At 38.5% G+C, this 20,519-nt stretch overlaps 1 protein-coding gene across 1 annotated transcript in view; it reads left to right on the top strand.

Moving 5' to 3' along the window:
- Positions 1–16,856, top strand: part of RAB27A (RAB27A, member RAS oncogene family) — a 79,439-nt gene extending 62,583 nt beyond the window's left edge. Inside the window, exons 5-7 of the mRNA XM_027571035.1 lie at positions 39–142; positions 4,561–4,684; positions 14,468–16,856. Of these exons, the coding sequence (XP_027426836.1) occupies positions 39–142; positions 4,561–4,684; positions 14,468–14,666 (427 nt within the window). The 3' untranslated portion in view covers positions 14,667–16,856. The remainder of the gene's footprint in view (positions 1–38; positions 143–4,560; positions 4,685–14,467) is intronic.
- Positions 16,857–20,519: the final 3,663 nt, after the last annotated feature.

Genomic DNA, 20,519 nt, shown 5'->3' with positions numbered 1-20,519 from the left:
CCATGATTTAGGTGACTAATCTGCTTTTATGTTCCTAGGTTTCGTAGCTTGACAACAGCATTCTTCAGAGATGCTATGGGGTTTCTTCTGCTTTTTGATCTGACAAATGAGCAAAGTTTCCTCAATGTCAGAAACTGGATAAGTAAGTGCTATTGTTTCCCTGTCTCCCACTCCCCCCTTCCCACAATACAGTGCTCTCTGAAATTCTACTTCTGTTGTAAGTTGTTTTGGAGGAGCTCCTAGTACTATTAAAAATGCTGTTTAAAGGAGCAAGGTTTTACTTTGGGGGCAAAGATTACTGAAATACTCTGCTTTTCCTAGTAATACTAACTTTGGTTTGTTGGGTACTTCTTATCCTGTAGGCACGTGGCAGCACTTTACATGTGGAAAACAGAGGGTGCTCTCATCCCCATTTTATAGATAAGGAAACAGAAGCCCAGAAAAGTTAAATCTCTAAGTATCTGTTTGCCTATTGTATGCTATCAGGATTCATATCATCCAGGGTTTAATACATCTATTATATAGACATAAATATCTTTTGAAGGCTTAGTAGATCATACCCCTGGCTCCATGTCTCTTCTGTACTCAGAGCTTCCTTTTCTCCTTTTAAGGCCAGAGCAGTTGCCAGAAGGATCCCATCATGGAAGATTCTAAAATTACACTGGCAAAAGTGGTCCCCAGCACTATACATGCACACACACACCCTCATCTTGGCTCTTTGGAGAGATCCTAATCTCTTAAATGGTTGGTTAGCAGCCACTTAAAATCCTGCCACTTCATCAAATGACAATTTGCAAAAGTACACATTTCTCTATTAGTTGTATTAGTGCAAACCTAGAGAATCTCTTGGGGAAGGCTGTGATGTTAAATTCTTAACATCCAAATCCTTAAAATGAAAATACTTATTAAAAATACCTACTATTTAAAAATAACTTGGTGTTTTGGTATTACGAAGGGGTCATTGGCTGTGGTTTTGATAGTAGGAAACCTTATTTTTAAGGAGTTTTTAAATGAGTAATTTATATGGTGCATCGTGATTTTTCAAAGCATTTTCACATACTTTGTAGTTGATCCTCACAAGCACCCTGGGTGCAGATTCAGACAGGTGGTGTGTCTTTATTTTAGGATGAGGACTCTGGGCCTTGAAGAGTAGTGCTGTCCTTGGAGGACGTGGAGTTTGGCTTTCCGTTCAGTAGCCTTTTATGCTCTTTCTTAACTAAGTTGATCATTATGGGCTGAAGAGCTATTTAATACTTTAAGTATAGGTTCCTCAAATTTAGTTATGCTCACTGGGCTTCACTTTGTTAAATGCCTGTGTTGCACACCTCATTATTTCGATTAAAGCTGAATGATGGTGGCTATTTCTAGTGCTTTATCCTCAGCCCTTGCTCATCATCCTCTTCTTTGTATCATTGTAACAAGTTCTGAGGCTTTAAGTCAAACACTGTAAGACTCTTATTAGAGATGTGCTCATAGAATCTTAGCATTGAGAGATCATCAACCCACCTGTTTTCACAGATAGAAATGGAAACTCTGAGACAGATAAATCTTGCCTATCTGGACTTTTTAGCTGATTAGATAAATAACAAAATTATGTGAAATTATATGTAATGTATGCATTTTATTTTGTTATCCTTATAGTGTAAAAGAATTCTTATCGTGCAATTAGGTAGAGAAAATTTATGCATTCTGCAGATTTCATATCTTCAATGGAAAGTATTCTCCCCCAACCCGCCTTTAAAAAAAAAAAAAAAAAAAAAAAGTTAGTGTTCAGTATCAGAGATAATAATATCAAATCTTAATTAGGAATAACAATTGTCTATACATTTTATTTTTCCTCTGCTTATTAGCATTTTGAATATTACAGGGATTATTCATTTCTTCTTTTTTTGTGGAAACAAAGGCAGTGTCGCCTCTTAAACAAGTAGCTGACTCCTGGGCCCTGAATGGCCTGGGGGAGAGGAGAGCAGGTCTGTACCTTCCTTTTAGCTTCTCCAGAGCTGCCCTGGCAGTCAGTTCTCTCTTGACTCCAAAGCTCTCCATGCCCCTTGGGAAGGTGATACATGCCAGTTCAAAGGTGAGCCCTGCTGAATTCAGAAGACGGAACAGAGAGCTGAGTCTTCTCTGCCTAAATCTGATATCTGAAAGGAATCAGGTAGTGTTGTATTCACTTATCTGTCTTCCTAGAGCTCAGAGAATGGACAGGTCATGCCCAGAGTTATTCCTCGAGTGGCAGCCTGTTTTGTAAAGAAACTTTAAAGTAGCCTGAATTTCTAAACATTGTTTCTGTAGCCTCACATGAGTGGTATAAAAGCCCAACAGGTATATATTTTACATGTTTTTGCCTGTATATTTTTATCCCTATTATTCTGCCTCTCTGAAGAGCAGTCCCCACACCCACTCCCTCCACACCCACCCCCTTTTTAAAACTGGTTAGAGTTCTACTTATTCTTTAAAATCTGGCAAATTATGGGCTCCATGAAATTTTCTGTAACTGTTGTTGGATTAAATGTTTTCCTTCCTCGTAACTGCTATTATATTTTATACTACCTATAGGATTTTTAGCACATACCACCCTGGGTTGTAGTAGTTATTTATGTATGTGTCTTTTTCTTAGTGAGATTTTTTTTAAAGAATTGATTAATTTACTTTTTAAATAAGTAATTCAGTCTTCGTAGACAAATTAGGAAGGAAGAAATAAAAGGAAAAATCACCAATAATCACACTTCCCAGAGTCTCCAAAATAAACAAATACTAGTAAACGTCATTAATGGTAATACTTACCTAGCACTTCTAAATGCTTTAACATATTAATTTGGTGGTTCTCAAGTAGGAGTGTGCATCTGGATCACCCAGGGAGCTTGTTAAAACACAGATTCTGGGCTCCATATCCAGCATTCCTGATTCAGTAGATCTGGGGTGGAACCTGAGAATTTGCATTTCTAACAAGTTCCCTGGTGAGGGTAAGGCCCATGGACCTTACCGGGAGAATCACTGAATTAACTCACTTAATCCACACCTTAACCCTGTGAAGTAAGTACCCTCATTATTAACATTTACAGATGGGGAAACAACTTTCTCAGGGCCACACAGCTAGTAAACAGCAGAGCCAGGGCTCGGTCTTGGACACAGTCGGTTCTGAGTTCATGCTCATAATCATGACACTGGACATATATGGGGTTAATAGAGCACAGTCCCACTCTGGAGACCAGAAAGGTTTCACTGTAGAGGTAACTATAACTGAGAGGCAAGTCTTAAAAGAAGGGGTGGGGATTCCCGGAAGGAAGGTTGTCGTTGGGTATTCAAGCACATGGGGAGAGCATGTGTACCAGCCTGGAGAAAAGAAAGCACATGGCAGTTATTGGAAACCTACACAGTTTGGTTTTGCCAATGCAGGCCTTGTTCCCTGGTTGTCCCTTGAGGGCAAAGGTCAGGGCCCTGAAATTCTGCACCAAGTATCTGGCCTATGTTAATAATCAGTGAATGCTTGCTGATTAGATTTTCTCTTGATAAGATATAATGAACATGACTTTGTAATGAGGAACTAAAATGTCAACAGTTTTTTGGTTAACCATGATAAAAATAAATTAGGCCATACCAACTTTGAGCTATATCTTATTGTGGAAAGTTTGGGCTGCTTTAATTTTATTTTGGGGTGTGATGAATACTTCTTTGGGAGGTTAAACTATTTAACTTAGTGAAGCTCTTTCTGTTTAATTGCTTTTTTTAAAAAAAAGATTTTATTTATTTATTTGACAGAGACACAGCAAGAGAGGGAACACAAGCAGGGGGGGCGTGGGAGAGGGAGAAGCAGGCTTCCTGCAGAGCCGGGAGCCCGATGAGGGACTCGATCCCAGGACCCTGGGATCATGACCTGAGCCGAAGGCAGTGGCTTAATGACTGAACCACCCAGGCACCCCTGTTAAATTGCTTTTTAAAAAAAGTGTGCCTATTTACAGGTTTTCAGGTAAAAAGAAAAGCTGTGAAATAAGAATTATAGTCTTCTGCTTCCCCTTAGTTCTGGTGACAGAGTCATTTCCTATTTATTCTATGTTTTCTCTCATTTAATCATATGTCTGTCTTATTTAAATTGAATTGGTTCTGCCTTAGGATAAGAGAAAAATGTGAAAACATTTCAGATGGAAACAAGCTAGTTCATAGGAAGACAGTTCTTTTAAAAATATTGCTATGGGGAGACACTATAGCTTTATGATTAGCAATAAGAACTAAAACTTCTCCAAGTTTTTTTCAAATGACCTTCAATAGAAAGATAACCACAGGTGTGTGTGTAAATGGTCATTTACATTCACGCGTGCACTTTTGGAGGGTTAGCGAATTCTCCTCTTCCTCTCTGATATAAATAAGGTGGGATGTGTGCTTAAAGATAACTTTACATCTCTGTCCCATCCATTCAGTTTTACAGATTAGGTTATTGATGCTTTGAAAGCATTCTATCATTTCCTTATGTCCGTACATCCACTTAGAGTTTCCAGAGCACTTTTGCATATATTCTCCATTGATCACACACATATTATTTACCTATAATAATTTTTCTTACAGGCCAGCTACAAATGCATGCATATTGTGAAAACCCAGATATAGTGTTATGTGGCAATAAGAGTGATCTGGAAGACCAGAGAGTAGTAAAAGAGGAGGAAGCAAGAGGACTTGCAGAGAAATATGGGTGAGTACTTTTGTGGAGAAATCTAGAGAAAACATTCCCAATTCAAACATTAGCACATGAATGGATGACAGAAGATGCAAAAGCAAAAAATTGAAACACACTCAGATGTAGGCCTTGGGAAGTATAAATACCTACTTTACATATTAATATTATGTGATAGTGGGCACCCTAGGAAAAACATTGGGTGAGGGCCATGCTTCAGTCCCATTTTCTCAATCTCTTGGTGTTTAAAGACACCTTTGAGGGCAAATGCCCTAACTATATAAGGCTGCTTTCCCAAGATGCAAATAGGAGATGCATGGGGTAAGAAAATTCTCTCTATTCAGCAAGAAAATTTCAAAGCCAGTTCATGTGCTGCTGTAGAGAGCCCCAGCATACAAGAAGACCTATCGGCTTTGAAATTTCTATGCTGGGAGAGCATAGAAATTCCCATGGTTTAGGCTGTGTTTTTGTGGTGGAGAATCATCTAAATACTGTCTTCTTCCTTGAACTCTGGGAATAGGATCACAGTAGCATTAATTGAACATGAAAGAAAGGGTTAGCCGCTGCTTATTAAAATGTCAAGGGTATCTCTACAAAGGAATTTGTGCTTTACTTTCTTTCTGCCTCTAATACAATGAGAACTCAAATGTGTATATATTAATTACCTTTAATATAAGTGGGAGGCAGCAAGTGGAGTTGAGAAAGAAGGGAAGGGAGAGAGAGAGGTAGGGGATGTTACCCAGCTACTGGCCCTGGTTTTTAGGCAGAATCCAAGGAAGCTAGAGGAGGGCCTTTCTCTTTTTATTGTGTGACAACTGCTTTGTTCTTCCTTGGACTGATGGAGGGGGGGCAGGGAGTTGCTGAAATCCTTTGAACGTGGAGGGATGTGATAAGTACTTCTCTAGATCAGTCTGGGGGTAATGGCTGGGGTGAAGTGAAGGGAGGAAATACTTGAGACAGGGAGATTGTGGTGATCTGTTAGATGGCTAGGGGCTGCATTTGTGGAAAAGAAAAAGGACTAAATCAGAGAAAATAGGTAGGGTGGGGGCAGAACAGGATTTTAAATCTTTTTCAATTCTAGGGGTGGGGCAAGACAGCATGGGGTTGGGGAGTGTATCCATTCCCATCAACTATACTGGCTTACTCTGGCACAGATTTGCAATAGGTTGTGGGGGTTTTCACTCTAGGGTAGATGGTGCCTAACCATGTTAGAAGCACCTGAGGAGCTTTTAACAAATGCCTGTGTCTGGGCCTCACCTCTGAGCTTCTGAGGTAATTTGTCTGGAGTGGTTTATCAGGCAAGATTCAGTGGAAGAAACATACTTACGTATAAAGGGATTTGGTACAGGTGTTTGACCTTATGCACTTGTGGGAGCTGGTTAAGTAATCCTTACGGTGTTATTTTGACACTGAAACTTGAAGTCCACAGGTCAGGCAGTCAGGAAAGGAGGGTGTTTAAGGTGGGGAGAACAAACACCAGCTAGGACCCATAATGACAGAATGAAACCTGCCTCCATGCTTGTTGCCTCTGACCTGGATGGTCTGGGTATCCTAGAGAGGCCAGGGACCTTTGTCACAGGGCTAAGCACGTGCACCTGGCCGAGGAGTTGGAGAAACTGAAGGAGGATCTTGGGGAAGGTGGAGCAGGTCCACATCTGGTTGCTGGTTTATGCCAACCAGACGAGCCAGCAGGTCAGCAGTGATGTATGAGAGCTTTGGAAAGGCTGCTGCTTCACTTCCACTCCCCAAACTCCCCCAAACCTCTCCTGCGATCCACCCTAACTGGAAAGGAAATTCTCAGAAATGTTGTTCAACCTTACCAAGATGACATGTTACAAAACCTCCGCAGGTGGGGGCCTGGGCATTGGTGTCTCTTAAAAGCTCTCCGCATGATTGTCATGTTAGAAGTACCTGGGGAGCTCTTAGCAAATACTTGGATCTGGGCCTCACTTCTGATCTTCTGACACAGTTGGCCTGGAGTAGTGATTCTGAGGTGGAGGCTGGCAAAGCCCCACAGGCGATTCTGATATGCCCTTCTACTCTTGAAAGGCACTCAGGTAATGTGGTAGGAAGGAAAGAGGAAGGCCAGATACCACGGAGAATACTGAAGTGTCGAAACTGGGAGCTGGGGAGCTATGTTGCAAGGGGGTGAGAAGGAAGTAAGTGATGAAGCAATGGAAACTGTGGACCTAGACCATGCTTTTGAGACGTATGTTAGTGAGGCCAAAAGAAAGAGGGCATCTAGAGGAGTTAGCTAGAGCCAGCAAGTATGTTCTCAAGTACTGGAGGGGAGCCAGGATAGACTTCTTCCCCCACTGGGTTTCTTCAGCCTTTTTTTGTTTCTTCTGTTCTGGTTCTCAGGATTCCACTTCCTTCCTGGTAGCAAAGAGCCCGGCATTGCCTTCTGTCTGTAGGCAGAGTCTGGGGAGCCAGGGATTGTCTTTCATCTGTGCCCAGCTCACAAGGTCTGGGGAGTACTTCATAAGGGGGGCTCAATCTCAGGTTTCTGAGTTAAAATGAGAGAAGGGATTAGCAGATAAGATAATGGAATCTATTGGAGAAGAAAGGAAAGAGATGGAAACAGAATTTCCTTAGGAATTAGGAAACATAAAATACTGTTCTGGGGGCACCAGGGTGGCTCAGTTGGTTAAGTGTCCGACTGTAGGTTTCAGCTCAGGTCATGATCCCAGGGTCATGAAATCAAGCCCCATGCAGGCTCCTCGCTGGGCATGGAGCCTGCTTAAGATTCTCTCTCCCTCACCCCCAACACACATGCACTTGCTCTCTCTCTCTCAGATAAATAAATCTTTAAAAAATATAGTTCTGGCTGTTTGGCAATTTCAGAAGCAAAAAGAAACAGTTTAGTGCATATGCATTTCACAAATTTGGCATGTAAGTTTAATGATTATTTTCACAGATTTTTTTTTCATTTTTAATCCTATTTTTATTGATTGCACATGTACTAAAGCGCTATGTTCGTCACTTCATCTCCATGCTAATAGTGGTAAAATAGAGTATGGTTAATGGCACATCTTCGTATCGTTTGTATGTTGTCTGAGAAATTTGCATTTTTTGTTACTATTGTGCTCCCTTTCCCCCCCAGTACCTAAAAATGAATCATCGGTTCATAGTGCTTCTCTTAAATATACATGCACTTGGAGAATGAAAGACTATGTCTCAGAAAAATTTTGCAAACCTAATAACATGTTATAGTACAAATACGGAAAATAAATCTGTCTGTGAGGACAAATAAATCTGAGAATAAGACTTTCATGCAGTAGCCAAAAATGGAAAGGGTGAATTGAATGTATGATGAAGAACATCAGAAATTTTATGTTTAGTAGACTAAGAATATATTAGCCTCTAATTCCCTGTAATTTTTAGGTTTTTCTAGAACAAGGGCAAAATAATGCTTTCTAGTATGTTATATTGAAGATTGTCAATGAAGTCAGAGAAAGGAGCAAAACAAATGTTTGTCCAAACTTGTCCTCCTGCCAGTCAAAATGAGAATGGGCTACACTGTTGCCAAAACACTTTAAAAAATAGCTACAAAGTCCAATATGTAAGAAGAGCAAACAGAACCAGCATTGGCAACATTCCTCTTTGAGGTGATACTATTGGATCTCAAACCTTAGTGTGTAACAAAATCACCTGAACGCTGGCTCCCCCCCCCCCCCCCCGCCGGGGAATTTCTGATTCACTATATCTAGGGTGGAACCCAGACATTTATGTTTCTAATTCCCAGATGTTGCTCCTGCAGGTGGTTGAAGACAGCACTTTGAGAACCATTGGTGTACAAGTCACAGGTGTGCGTGCTGGCAGACACTTTCCTTGACACTATAGTTAAATAAATCATTATGCACAGAATATGAAGCAGTTGTCTACTGTGCCATGCATGGGTGAAGGAAATGTGCTTAATGACTCATCACTGGAAAATCCATGTTTGAGGAAAGAGGATATTTTTTCTCTCTCACAGTTGATTAAATCAGCTGTGATACAGTTTGGGAAGGGACGCTGGGATTGGTACTGAGGGAGTGCCAGCCATAAGTGGGCAGGCAAGGACTTGGTGAGTAAAAATAGCTGCATCTAAATGCCCTCCCATTCTTCCTTTTTCACACAGGATAGTTGGTGGTCATTACAAGCCTTTCATTTTTGATTCTGAGTTGAAGGAAATACAGAAAATTGTGAATACGATGAAAGCATAATACTTGAATGTGTACATATTTCACCTGCTGTACAAAGGAATGGGTAGAACATTTTTTAAAATTGAGAATAACTGATATATAACATTGTATTAGTTTTAAGTGTACAGTGTAATGATTGGATATATGTATATATTGCAAAATGATCACCACAATAAGTTTGGTTAATATCCATCACCATATACAGTTATAATTTTTTTCTTTTTTAAAGATTTATTTATTGATTTGACACACACACACAGAGTGAGCACAAGCAGGGGAAGCTGCAGAGGGAGAGGGAGCAGGCTCCCCGCTGAGCAGGGAGCCCGTTGTGGGGCTCGATCCCAGGACCCTGGGATCATGACCGAGCTGAAGGTAGACGCCAAACCGACTGAGACACCCAGGCACCCCAATTTTTTTTTTCTTCTGATTAGAACTTTTAAGGTCTACTTTCTCAAGGGCAGCCAGTTTAAGATGACTTTTTCCCCACTAGAGGTTGCTGGCTATTGATGAGGAAGGTGCTCAAGAGTTTCTGGTTAATCCAGAAATGTGTTAATATTTATTTACATTAGTAATATGAGAACAAACCATTTCTGGGTTTCAAGTGGCTTAGCTCAGTGTCCTATCTAGTCTGAACTAGCTGAAATGTGACATGAATAGCTTGATCTCAAATAATTTGATTCTTTGCATACTTTATAACATCCTTCCTTCACTTAAGAAATAATGATGTATCATTGGGTGGGCATGTTTTAAAACCACACACACAAGCTAAAACTAAACATACAAGACTGATTTTCAGAACCCCACACAACTCAGTGGAAGATCTAGATTTCATTTGGCACAATCTCCTAGGTTGAAACAGTCCATACACCAGCCATTTCTTGTAAGTGCTTGTTCATTTAGCATTCAATAGACTATGAAAAGTAGTGAGACTCCTATCTTAATTTAGTGAAAAAATTTTCCATAACATCTGGATCCACATGTGAGCCAAATATCTAGAACCATTTGACAGAACCATCAAATACACTTGTTTTCATTCCTGACAACCTCTAACTGTAATCTAGGATCTTCTGGTTGGGTAGAAATAAGAGAAATCAGCTTGGTGTGGACCCTGACCTATTGCATAAGCAGGATATAGATGCCCTGGTGAAAAACTATAAATGATGATAATACCCCTCCATCATTGATTTGAAGTAGTTTGCCATTTTGCTCATTTTGTTTATTTTAAAATCTGTGATTAATCTATTTCTTTTTGAAAAATGTACCAAAATTGGTGTTCTGCATGCATTTCAAACAGCTGTTAAGTGGTCATTTTTGGATTGCTATCACAATTAGCTGCACAGGATTTTTTCAAGTTTGACACTACCGCCCCTAGTAATGCTACGTTAGCACCACCATGTGGAGAGAAGGAACAGTATCGCTCTCTATGGTTAAAAAAAGGGGGACAGTTGATCCTCTTGAATTTAAGCTAATTTTACTAAATTTTTGCCTAGTAAGTTTTAGGAAAAACAGAATATTATTTTTTAGAGAAGGAAAAACCCCATTAGATTAAGATTTATTGAACACTTGCTGGATGCTAGGCTTGTGCTAAGTCCTTAACATGTATTATCTTGTTTCCTCCTTGCCATGACCCCATGAACCACTGTTACCCACTTTACAGGTATGGAGAAGTGTTCGGATAATGTAGCCCAAATGCCTTCTAAAAGTGAACATCTTCTAAAAGTGGACATAAAATAGTACTAACTCCATCCTCTAGACTCCTTTGCCCTTAGGACAAGCTGAACAGTCCAATTTTCAGATGTGAACACAAAGGCACATTTCTGTCTCTGGAGCATTATTTTGTTGTGGAAAGTCTTACTTCAGGGTCTTCTCTGTGGATCTCATTTGCTTCTCCTCTGGCAGCTTACAGAGTGGAGAGCAGAGTAAAGTGAACTCAAGTATTCATTAATTCTTGTAGAAACAAAAACCACATTACCCCAAGGTGTTCAGAAGACTCTGAATGATTAGTCTAAAGATTAAGATTGTTGGGGCACCTGGGTGGCTCAGTCGGTTAAGCATCTGCCTTTGGCTCAGGTCATGATCCCAGGGTCCTGGGATTGGGTCCTGCATCGGGCTCCCTGCTCAGCAGGGAGTCTGCTTCTCCCTCTTGCTTGTGTGCGCTCTCTTTCTTTCTCAAATAAATAAATAAAATCTTAAAAAAAAAAAAAAGATTAAGATTGTTAACCAGACTCCCGGTCACATGACCCAGAGGTTCACAAATGGCAGGAAAATATCCTTGAAGGAGAGAAGTTTGTTCCTTGAATTTAGAGTTCTAAATCTAAACTACATCTTATTAAAAGATGTACAATATTAACACTAGTGACTTTAAAAAATTTATAACTTAACTCCTATACCCTGAAGTTCTACCAATTAAATACTTGCTTAAGTTAGTAAATATATTAGACAATAGCTTATAGGTCTGCTAGAGGCACCAGTCTTTTATACCTTAGTATTAATCAGTAAAGTAAGATCCATTTCTCTCTGCATTTGGTGAAGATCACTTGGGGCAATGAGGAATCTGATGGGGACTTATGGTAGGCAGATACTTTGGAGCATGAAGCACTTCAGCAAGGACAGGTCTGAGTGAGCCATCCCTGATGTAGGAAAGGAAACATGGTCCCAGGTACTAGAATTTAGGGCAGTACTGTAGATCGCTACCTTATGGATTAAATCAATAGTTTGTAAGCTAGTTTGGGAATTTAGTGTTTATAATGTTGCTCAGGTCTCTTGGAGCTATGACTCTCTCTGACTCAGTGACATTTTTTCTATGGGATAATGTGTTCTGAGTGTTAACAAAATTACAAGCAAAATTTTGTAACCTAACCTATTATGTGTTGGAAATAAGAAACATTTATCAATGATACACATGTCAAAAATCATACATTTTATATGTGTCAGATTCTGATATAAACACTTTAAATGTTAACTCATTTAATCCTTATAAGAAGGTACTGATACTATTTAGTTTTAGGGATGAAGCAACTGAGGCACAGAGGTTAATGGCTTGCTAGGGTTATATAGTTGCTAAGAAGTTGTGCTAGGATCTGAATCCAGGCAGCCTGGATTCAGAGGTTATGCCTCTTAACCAGTGTCCAAGATGTTTGTAACCTCTATGCATAGATTTTTATGGTTTTTAAAAGGATTTTCAACTATGATTTCTCATTTATGCCTCAAAAATAACTGAGCAATTTTCAGGAGCTGAGAGGGAAAAACTATGGAAAGTAGAAATAGCTTAATGGAAATTCAGTTGAGGAAATCAATGAGGCTCAAGATTTGAATTCGAAAGCTACTTATAATGGACTTTGAGGGGATTTCAAAAAATTAGATGTGCATTACTATGATAAGAAAGTTCTTCTGCTCAACTTCTTTCTTCCTCTCCTCTCCTCTCATCTTCCTTTCTTTTCTTCTTCCCTCCTCTTCCTTCTCTCTCTGTTTGCATTTCCAATTTCAGCTTACTATTCTTGGGGAGAGGGATGAATTTTTCAGTTGCTTTTTCATGAAACAATTTATTTCTGAATGGTGATAGAATGATTAAGCCTTCTTTTTAAGCATGAGAAATGTTCTGTAGACATTAAATGATTCTTCATGGTATAGTTGAGAAAGTGTAGGATGAAGAAAATATAAATATTGAAATTTTGAGAATTCTCAATCTCAAAGTATTCCTGTAACAATGGCAGCATCAAACACTGTTCCATTGATTTAGCTCAATAACATCATAAGTACTCGACAAATAGATGTTAAATTCCCACAGAGGATGCCCTTTTAATACTTGGTAATCAAATACTGCATGTGGCCAGGGAAATGGGAAAGATGCATTATCTTCTTCTGTGGTTAAGGCAGTAGTTGAAGGTGGAATTAAGAAGACTGACAACAATCAAAGATGTAGCCAGGCAGAAGGTTTAAAAACATTAAGACCATGTATTTTGCTCAGCATACCATTCTCTGATTAAGATATTTTAGAGTCCGTATGAGGGGTCTGAACATGAGCATGGTAGAATCAGTGGAACAACCATGTCTTGCAAGACTCACAGGTGGGTGGATAAATGCTCAAATGAATTACAAGTTCCTCAACCAGTTTTTAAGAGCTATTCTAAAGCAGGAGAGGATTGCAGAGGTCCGGTTGCAAGGCCTGTCAGCTCCTACAGGAAGTGTTCAGATAATAAGACAGTATCATGACGAATCATAATGGAGAAATAGCCTTCCATTCCTACACATGTACCCCCTAATGTGCTTCTTAGTGATATGAGAAGCTAAGCAATTGGGGGAAGATCTGTAAAAGCACTAGGAAGTTTTAAAAAAAATCTATAAAAGCTCTCATTATGGAAGCTGCTTCTAGCCAAGAAATAATAAAAGAGTCACTGACATTGTAATCAGAGTTACTGATGTAGTGTTAACATGCTAGGAGAACACAGGAAAACAAAGATGTTCTCCAAGAAAAGTAAGAACTAGCGGAGGATTTTAAAGTCCCTAAAAATGTAAGGAACACTTTACTGGATTCAATTGCAGGACCCCCTGAGGTTCTCAAACAACTTTCTTTTGCAGTTTTTATATCTCAGAGCATGTTGGTCAGATTTCTTACTAAATAGCAGAAATGAACTCAATAGTTGGAGAAAATAAAGTTCTATCACCGGTTTCATGGCTTTAGTAAGAAGCAGGAAGAATGTGGAAGTTGATTAATCCTCTTGCAAAGACTAACCCACTGCAAGAAGACTGATTTCTCAAAATTATGTGAGAAGCAGGCTTATGGTTTTGAAACTGTTTGGTGAGTTATTAAAAAATTAAACATATACCAAGGTCCTTGGATAACAAAAGGATGATGTCCTTGAGAAACTCTGAGATGCTGTAGATTTCAGAATGTCTTCAAGTTTATGGTCCAAGAATACTGCCTGGAGTTGACAAGTGACAAACACAGCCAGTGAACTTGCATTCCTCTCTAATGTCAGTCCCACCCCAAGTGCAGCAAGCCAAAAAGGATTTGTTTTGGAAATCCTCATACAAAGTAGATTAGTTTGGAGCCAGTAGAATTTGTGGTTAAGATTCTGCTGGAATCAAGCAGGTGTGGATTCAAAGCCTAGCCCTGCTACTTTCTATCTTTATGAAATTGGGCAAATTACTTCATCTTCCTGAGCCTCAGTTTAATCATCTGTGAAATGGGAATGAAAATTTCCAGAGGTTTTTTTTCTATTAGGAAGTCAGTGTCAATTATTTTATTGTCTTTTTTACTTTTTAACGTACCCTGTTGTAGTAGTGTGTTTTTTTTTTTTAAGATGTTAGTTATTCATGAGAGAGAGCGAGAGAGAGCACGCGAGAGAGAACAAGCAGGAGGAGGAGCAGAGGGAGGGAGGGAAGTAGGCTCCTTGGCAAGCAGGGAGCCCAACGCAGGGCTCTATCTCAGGACCCTGGGATCACCACCTGAGCTGAAGGCAGATGCTTAACCGACTTAGCCACCTAGGAGCCCCTGTGGTAAAGTGTTTTTATTGTCTTATATATCTATACTCATTTTTGAAGTTGCATTATCATGGGGAAAGGTCACGGTCTTTTTCCTTCTTATGTTGTTGCCTGAGTTGTCTCCATCTTGCAGAATCCCCTACTTTGAAACTAGCGCTGCCAATGGGACAAACATAAGCGAAGCAATCGAGATGCTCCTGGACCTGATAATGAAGCGAATGGAACGGTGTGTAGACAAATCCTGGATTCCTGAAGGAGTGGTCCGATCCAATGGTCACACCTCCACAGATCACTTGAATGAAGAAAAGGAGAAGGGGATCTGTGGCTGTTGAAGAGTCCAGTGAGCTACACAATAACTCAAGTGGTCCGTGTCTGTGATCTTTTCTATGGGTGATATATGTGGCACAGAGAGAGATGAGCAGGCATTATGTACAAACTGCTTCTACCGTCCCACTTAGACCTCTCCAGTTTTAAAATTCATTTGCTGCAGCTTTTAAATATTTAAGATTCAGCCCGAGAGTTATGAGAAATATTTCACATAGCCAAAAGTGCCTTATAAGACCTTAACCCATGGCAGGAGATGGTTCAGAATTGAGGATTTTGTAGCTACAGAAGAGTGCATTTATTATGTAGAATGACTAAAGATACCATCACCTGCCTTAACATACATCAGTCCAGAGTCTAACACTCAAAATCTTAGATACAATTATAAAACTACCCATCAGTCTTTAATCCAAATTAAAAAACCCACTTGTACTGTGGGTGACCTTGTAAAATGCCATCTAAACCACTTGAATGTTAAATAAGAATATACACAAACATCAGTTCAACGTCCTTGAGTATTAATTTATATAAACAATCTCTTTAAAATGAATATAGCATAAATTATGCTTATATCTGTAGACTCTGGATAAAGTGGATTGACCAATTGTATACTCACTGAGGTTCTTGTTGGTAGGAAAGGGGTTGGGGGTGAGGTTAGGGGTATCTTAATGTAGTGTGAGCAACTGAAGTGGGGCCTCTAGCTCCCTGCTATATTCCTACTGCTCTGAAGGGCTGATTGAAGGATCAGTGAATTAGATTTTTATGGCTGTATTTCATTGTGATCTGTGTGTTTATACTTGGCCTACATGCTGGCCACATTTGAACATAGCTGGTGCTTATGCTGAAGTTATTTGTGATAAGTAAGCATTTAGCTTCTTTTTTCTTTCATATTTATAATGTTGGTCTGGCATCCTCAGACTGCAGTTTTAATTAGCTTGTGAACTACTAATCTTTTGTCTTCACCATCATGCTTTATATTATTGATATTTGCAACTTGTTTTATTTTTACATTGGTGGAATTAAAGGAATTAGATTTTAATTGCATAAAATGTTTGCTATTTGGTAGAAGAAAGCTGTATTTAAGCAGTTACATTAATACTATAACTCAATATAAGAAAAATGAAGCCTTAAATAGCCTATATTTTTTATTTAGATCACAGGCATTTATTGTACTCTCTGGGTCTTGCCAAGGTCATGGATTCCTCTGCATTGTCTAAGTGTCTTTATATCAATCAACTTTAAAATATGCTTAATGGCAGGTGTTTATAAAGGTCATAGGGGAAAATTCTTATTTATTAAAGAAAGTGGTTTAAGTAAATTAGATTAAAATTTCCAAAGAACTTAATGGTTATTTAGGAAGAATTACCATTCATTGTAATTTAAACAAAGAATAAAAATAAATGTATTTTGTGGTGGCAAATGATTGGAAGAACTGTAATTAGAAAAATACAGCCATGATGGAAGTAATTACTTTTACATGGTAATTTTCAAATAGCTGTTTTTTTTTTTAATTTTTATTATGTTAATCACCATACGTACATCTTAGTTTTTGATGTAGTGTTCCATGATTCACTGTTTGCATATAACACCCAGTGCTCCATCCTATTTCTTTGGTGCTTCCTTCCTACTACTCCCTTAAAAAACTTAGCTGTGAGTAATGAGATCTTATATATTTCTATCCTTGAAATGAAGACTTCTTGTTAATACTAAGAAAGTCATTGAGTCCTGTGCATTTGGATTGTGTATTCCAGTAAGGAAAAGATCCAGACATTACAAGGGCAGGGTCCTAATCACAAACAGTGCCTTCTAAAGTTGCCATAGACTTCAGTTTAGCAAATCATAATTTTATAGCTACGTATCAGGCAGCATTTTATATGGTCTATTATGTAGTTAAAAAGAAGACAATATTTATATGTTTCACTTTTTTCAAGAACCAAACAAGCAATTAGCTACATATCCCATTGGCTTTAAGCATAATACACAAACATATACATGATATAGTGCACATGCAAGAACCATCCTTAACTATTGAAATAAATAACCTGTATTGTCTTTGAAAATCCTTTGTTTGAATTTGGTATCAAAGTATCATTTTTGTGCATCAGTGTATTTTTCTATTTATAAGACTGTGTAAAAGTAAAGTGTATCCTCAGTGAACTTTGTGCCAAGTAAGCTTATAATTAAAAAGTGGTCTCGTCTGCCAAGTTTGTGTGTGAATATGATTTCATTATACCTCTCCTTCTGAGGTATTCTGGGGTATTCTGAGGTATTCTGGGGATTCTGCTCAGCATGGAGTCTGCTTGAGATTCTACCTCTCCTTCTGCCCCTCCCAGCTGTGCTCTCTCTCTCTCTCTCTCTCTCAGATAAATAAATCTTAAAAAATATATATATAAGCTCCATGACAAATGGGACTCAGGCAGCTTTCTTCAAAATTGTGTTGCCACTACACAGAAAAGGGCCACTACACAGTAGGTTATTGGTGAACTGCACAAAGGCCTTAAGTGGCAGCAGGGTCAAATGAACGGGTTTTCAAATAGGAGTCTGTTAATGTTCAAAGAGGAGTAGAATTTGAAAATAAAAACAGCTTCAGAAATGTTTAGACAGGCTCACATATGTTTATCGTTTATGTGAGAAATTAGGAAATCTGAGAAGTACATTCTGTATCTTAAAGTTGATGTCAAGATTGCTAACAATCTAAAAAGTGTTCAAAGGGAATGTTTTGATTGACATTTTTATAAACTGGAAATTTATGGTATTTCCAGGTTGTCTATTTTTGGCAATATTGGTGACTATAACTGGAAAATTCTTCCACTATAAAACATTTAGATAATGCTGAATAAAATATAATGTATTTTTTAAATGTAGTGTTGATCTCTCAATAAAGTAAGGGAAATATCCTGTGACCACCCCTTTCACCCCACAAAACAGTAACAAGGGCAACAGCAATGGCAGCAAAAGAGAGAAATTTCAACAACCTGATACTGAGTGTGGTTTGCTTTTGGTTTCATTTCACCAGTATTAATAATCAAGATGCTTGGTTTTAGTGACTACATGCCATTGGGAGAGAAAGTCTTGGATATGGCAGAGGTAGGGCCCTGGAATGGAGAAGCCCTCACCCCTAAACAGACAAAAATCCAGGGCCCACTCTATGTCTTAGTCTCTCCTGAGAAATGTATAACCTTTTACACAGGTTTAGGGTTCAAATTTATAGTACCTATTTTTTTTTGTCTGCGAATGGCTAAGCCAAGAAGTTAACATTAAAAAAGTGATTTGTGGTTGGTAATACCTCTGGACTACTTAGTAGAAGCAAAGCAAAATCTTTTCAGAGAGAACATCTTCACCCATACTTTACAGGACTCTTCCAGAAAACAATCTACTAAGGATGAACTCAAAATTAAAAAATGACAACCCATTCCTTCCCTACTCTCTCAGCCTCAATCATGAGCAAGGGTCAGTAAACCCAAAGCAGCAGTATTTTACATGTAAGGACTTCAAATAATATCAGATGGGGACCATAAAGTAAAAATGTTTAAGAAAATTACAAACGTAAGAGGAGTTGAAACATCTGGAAAAAGAAGACATTATTAAAGATAAAAGATTGGTTACAGGGCGCCTGGATGGCTCAGATGGTTAAGCGTCTGCCTTCGGCTCAGGTCATGGGGATCGAGTCCCGCATCGGGCTCCCTGCTCCTTGGGAGCCTGCTTCTCCCTCTGCTTCTCTCTCTCTCTCTCTGTCCCTCTCTCTCTCCCTCTGTCTCTCATGAATAAATAAATAAAATCTTTAAAAAAAAAAGATTGGTTTCAATGAAAAAAGACTTCATACATGAGAAATACAGTCACTGATATTCAAAACTTAATGGTCAAAAGTTAAATGGCAAGCTTGACACAGTTGGAGTGAACTAGAAGCCAGGCTGGAGGAAATTACATAGACTTCAGCAGAGATAAAGAGCAAGTAAGAGATACAGAGGAAAGATAAAAGCTTCAATTTATGTCCAGTAGGAATTCTAGAAGAAGAAATTAGAGAAAATAGAAGCACTATATGAAAAGAGCTGAGGATTTTTTAGTAATGATAAAACACATACTTTCAGATTCAGGAATCATAAGTCTCAAGCAGGATAAGTGAAAAATAGTATTTCGAAGATTTCAGCTCAATTTATTGGATGTGGAATACATGTCTTTCTTCTCTCATGTATTCTGTTGTAATAATTGGAAAGAAAAAAGGTTTGAAGACTGGCTACTCATCCATTCAACCTAAAGTGAAGCACTGAATATGCTCATAGGCTGAAAGGAACAAAGCCTCCAATGAAACTTTAGGGTATGGGATTAAGAGCCCAGATAAGGGATGTGGCCTCTGACACTGAAGTTAAGAGGGGGATGCTGGGTGATCATGTAAGTAAGAAGGGCAGGAAATTTCTTATTTAAGTAGCAGGATAAAACGGAGTTGGGAAGGAATTGTGTAAATAGCTTGGGAGGACTGGCGAGACTCTTCTATAATTGTTGGGAATAAGAGAGGGAGAGGATTAAACAAAGATAAGATAATTTTCAGTCTCTTGGCTGACAATGAAGTATTGGGCAAATGTTTATTACTAACATTTCTGGTATGTGCCTTTGTGGTTAACATTGCTCTGGAATTACTACTCAAATTATTAGAGAAGAAAAGTAAATATAGTTATCAGATAAAAGGAAAAATTATATGTATTTGTAGATTCTAATTAGACAAACTGATTCTAAAACTGAAAAAATAAACTTTAAAGAATAGCCAGAGAAACAATGCATAAGAAGGCCAAGAAAGTGAGAGGAGGGCTGCAGGTAAACCCAGTTATTTAAAAAATTGTAACAATTTAAACATTTTAGAACTGGCACATAAATAGAGAATCCAGAGGTAAACCCATAAGGAAGTGACATTTTGATTTAGGGAAATACCTTACTCAACATATGTTATTAGAAAAAAACAAAACAAAACTGGAATCCTATGTCATTTATACTTAATTCCAGATTGGCTGAAAATTCAAATGTGAAAAATACTGTAAAAATAATGGAGAAAAATCCAAAACAAAACAAACAAACAAAAAAAGACTGGATAAGTTTGGATATATACAAAGAAAACATTTCTGGATGGAAAAATACTATAAGCAAAGTTTAAAATATCAATAAATTGGGAAACAATATCTAAATGGCAGCAAAGCACTAACTTAATACATCAAGTGATGTTAAGAATTAACGTGGTAGAAAACTGTAAAGGACATAAACAGGCAATTCACCAAACAAAATAGATTTCGAACATTTGGAAAGATTCTTAACCTCATTCATAAATAAATGCAAGTTAAAATAATAATGATATAAATTTTAACCTCAGACTGGTAAAGATTATTTTTGACAAGGATGTAGTGAAATCAGTATCTTATTGGTTGTTGTTGAGTGTTAATTGGTAAAACCTTTTAGAGAGTATTCAATATTATCTTCCAGATTTTAAAAGGGTACCTATCATATCCTCTGACCTAGCCTTTTTCTATGTAGATAAACTCCCTTTTGGAAAAAAAAAAGTGTATCAGTTAAGTGATAGAGTAGGCATTTAGATGTGAGCTAGAGGCAAGGGAAGGTGATAAATAGGTTACATATTAGAAGTCTGGGGCACAACACCCTGACTTTGTGGCTTCCAAGACCCTGGGGTTAACAGACCAAGAGCCACAGGTGCAGCACTGGCTCTTCTCTTCCACCTCTGCCCCAGGGTAACCCCTACACTCATTATAATATATTTGCATTGCACTTTTTAGCCCCGCCCCATGGGCAAAGGCTGCCATGACAGTTTGGTACAAACCTTGTAGGGTCAAAAACTCCCCCTCCCAACCCGTGAGAGGAGT

The sequence above is a fragment of the Zalophus californianus genome, chromosome 6 (assembly GCF_009762305.2).
Source record: "Zalophus californianus isolate mZalCal1 chromosome 6, mZalCal1.pri.v2, whole genome shotgun sequence".
Taxonomy (NCBI): Eukaryota; Metazoa; Chordata; class Mammalia; order Carnivora; family Otariidae; genus Zalophus; species Zalophus californianus.
The sequence above is the reverse complement of the archived record's forward strand: the minus strand, read 5'-3'. Positions and strand labels throughout refer to the sequence as shown.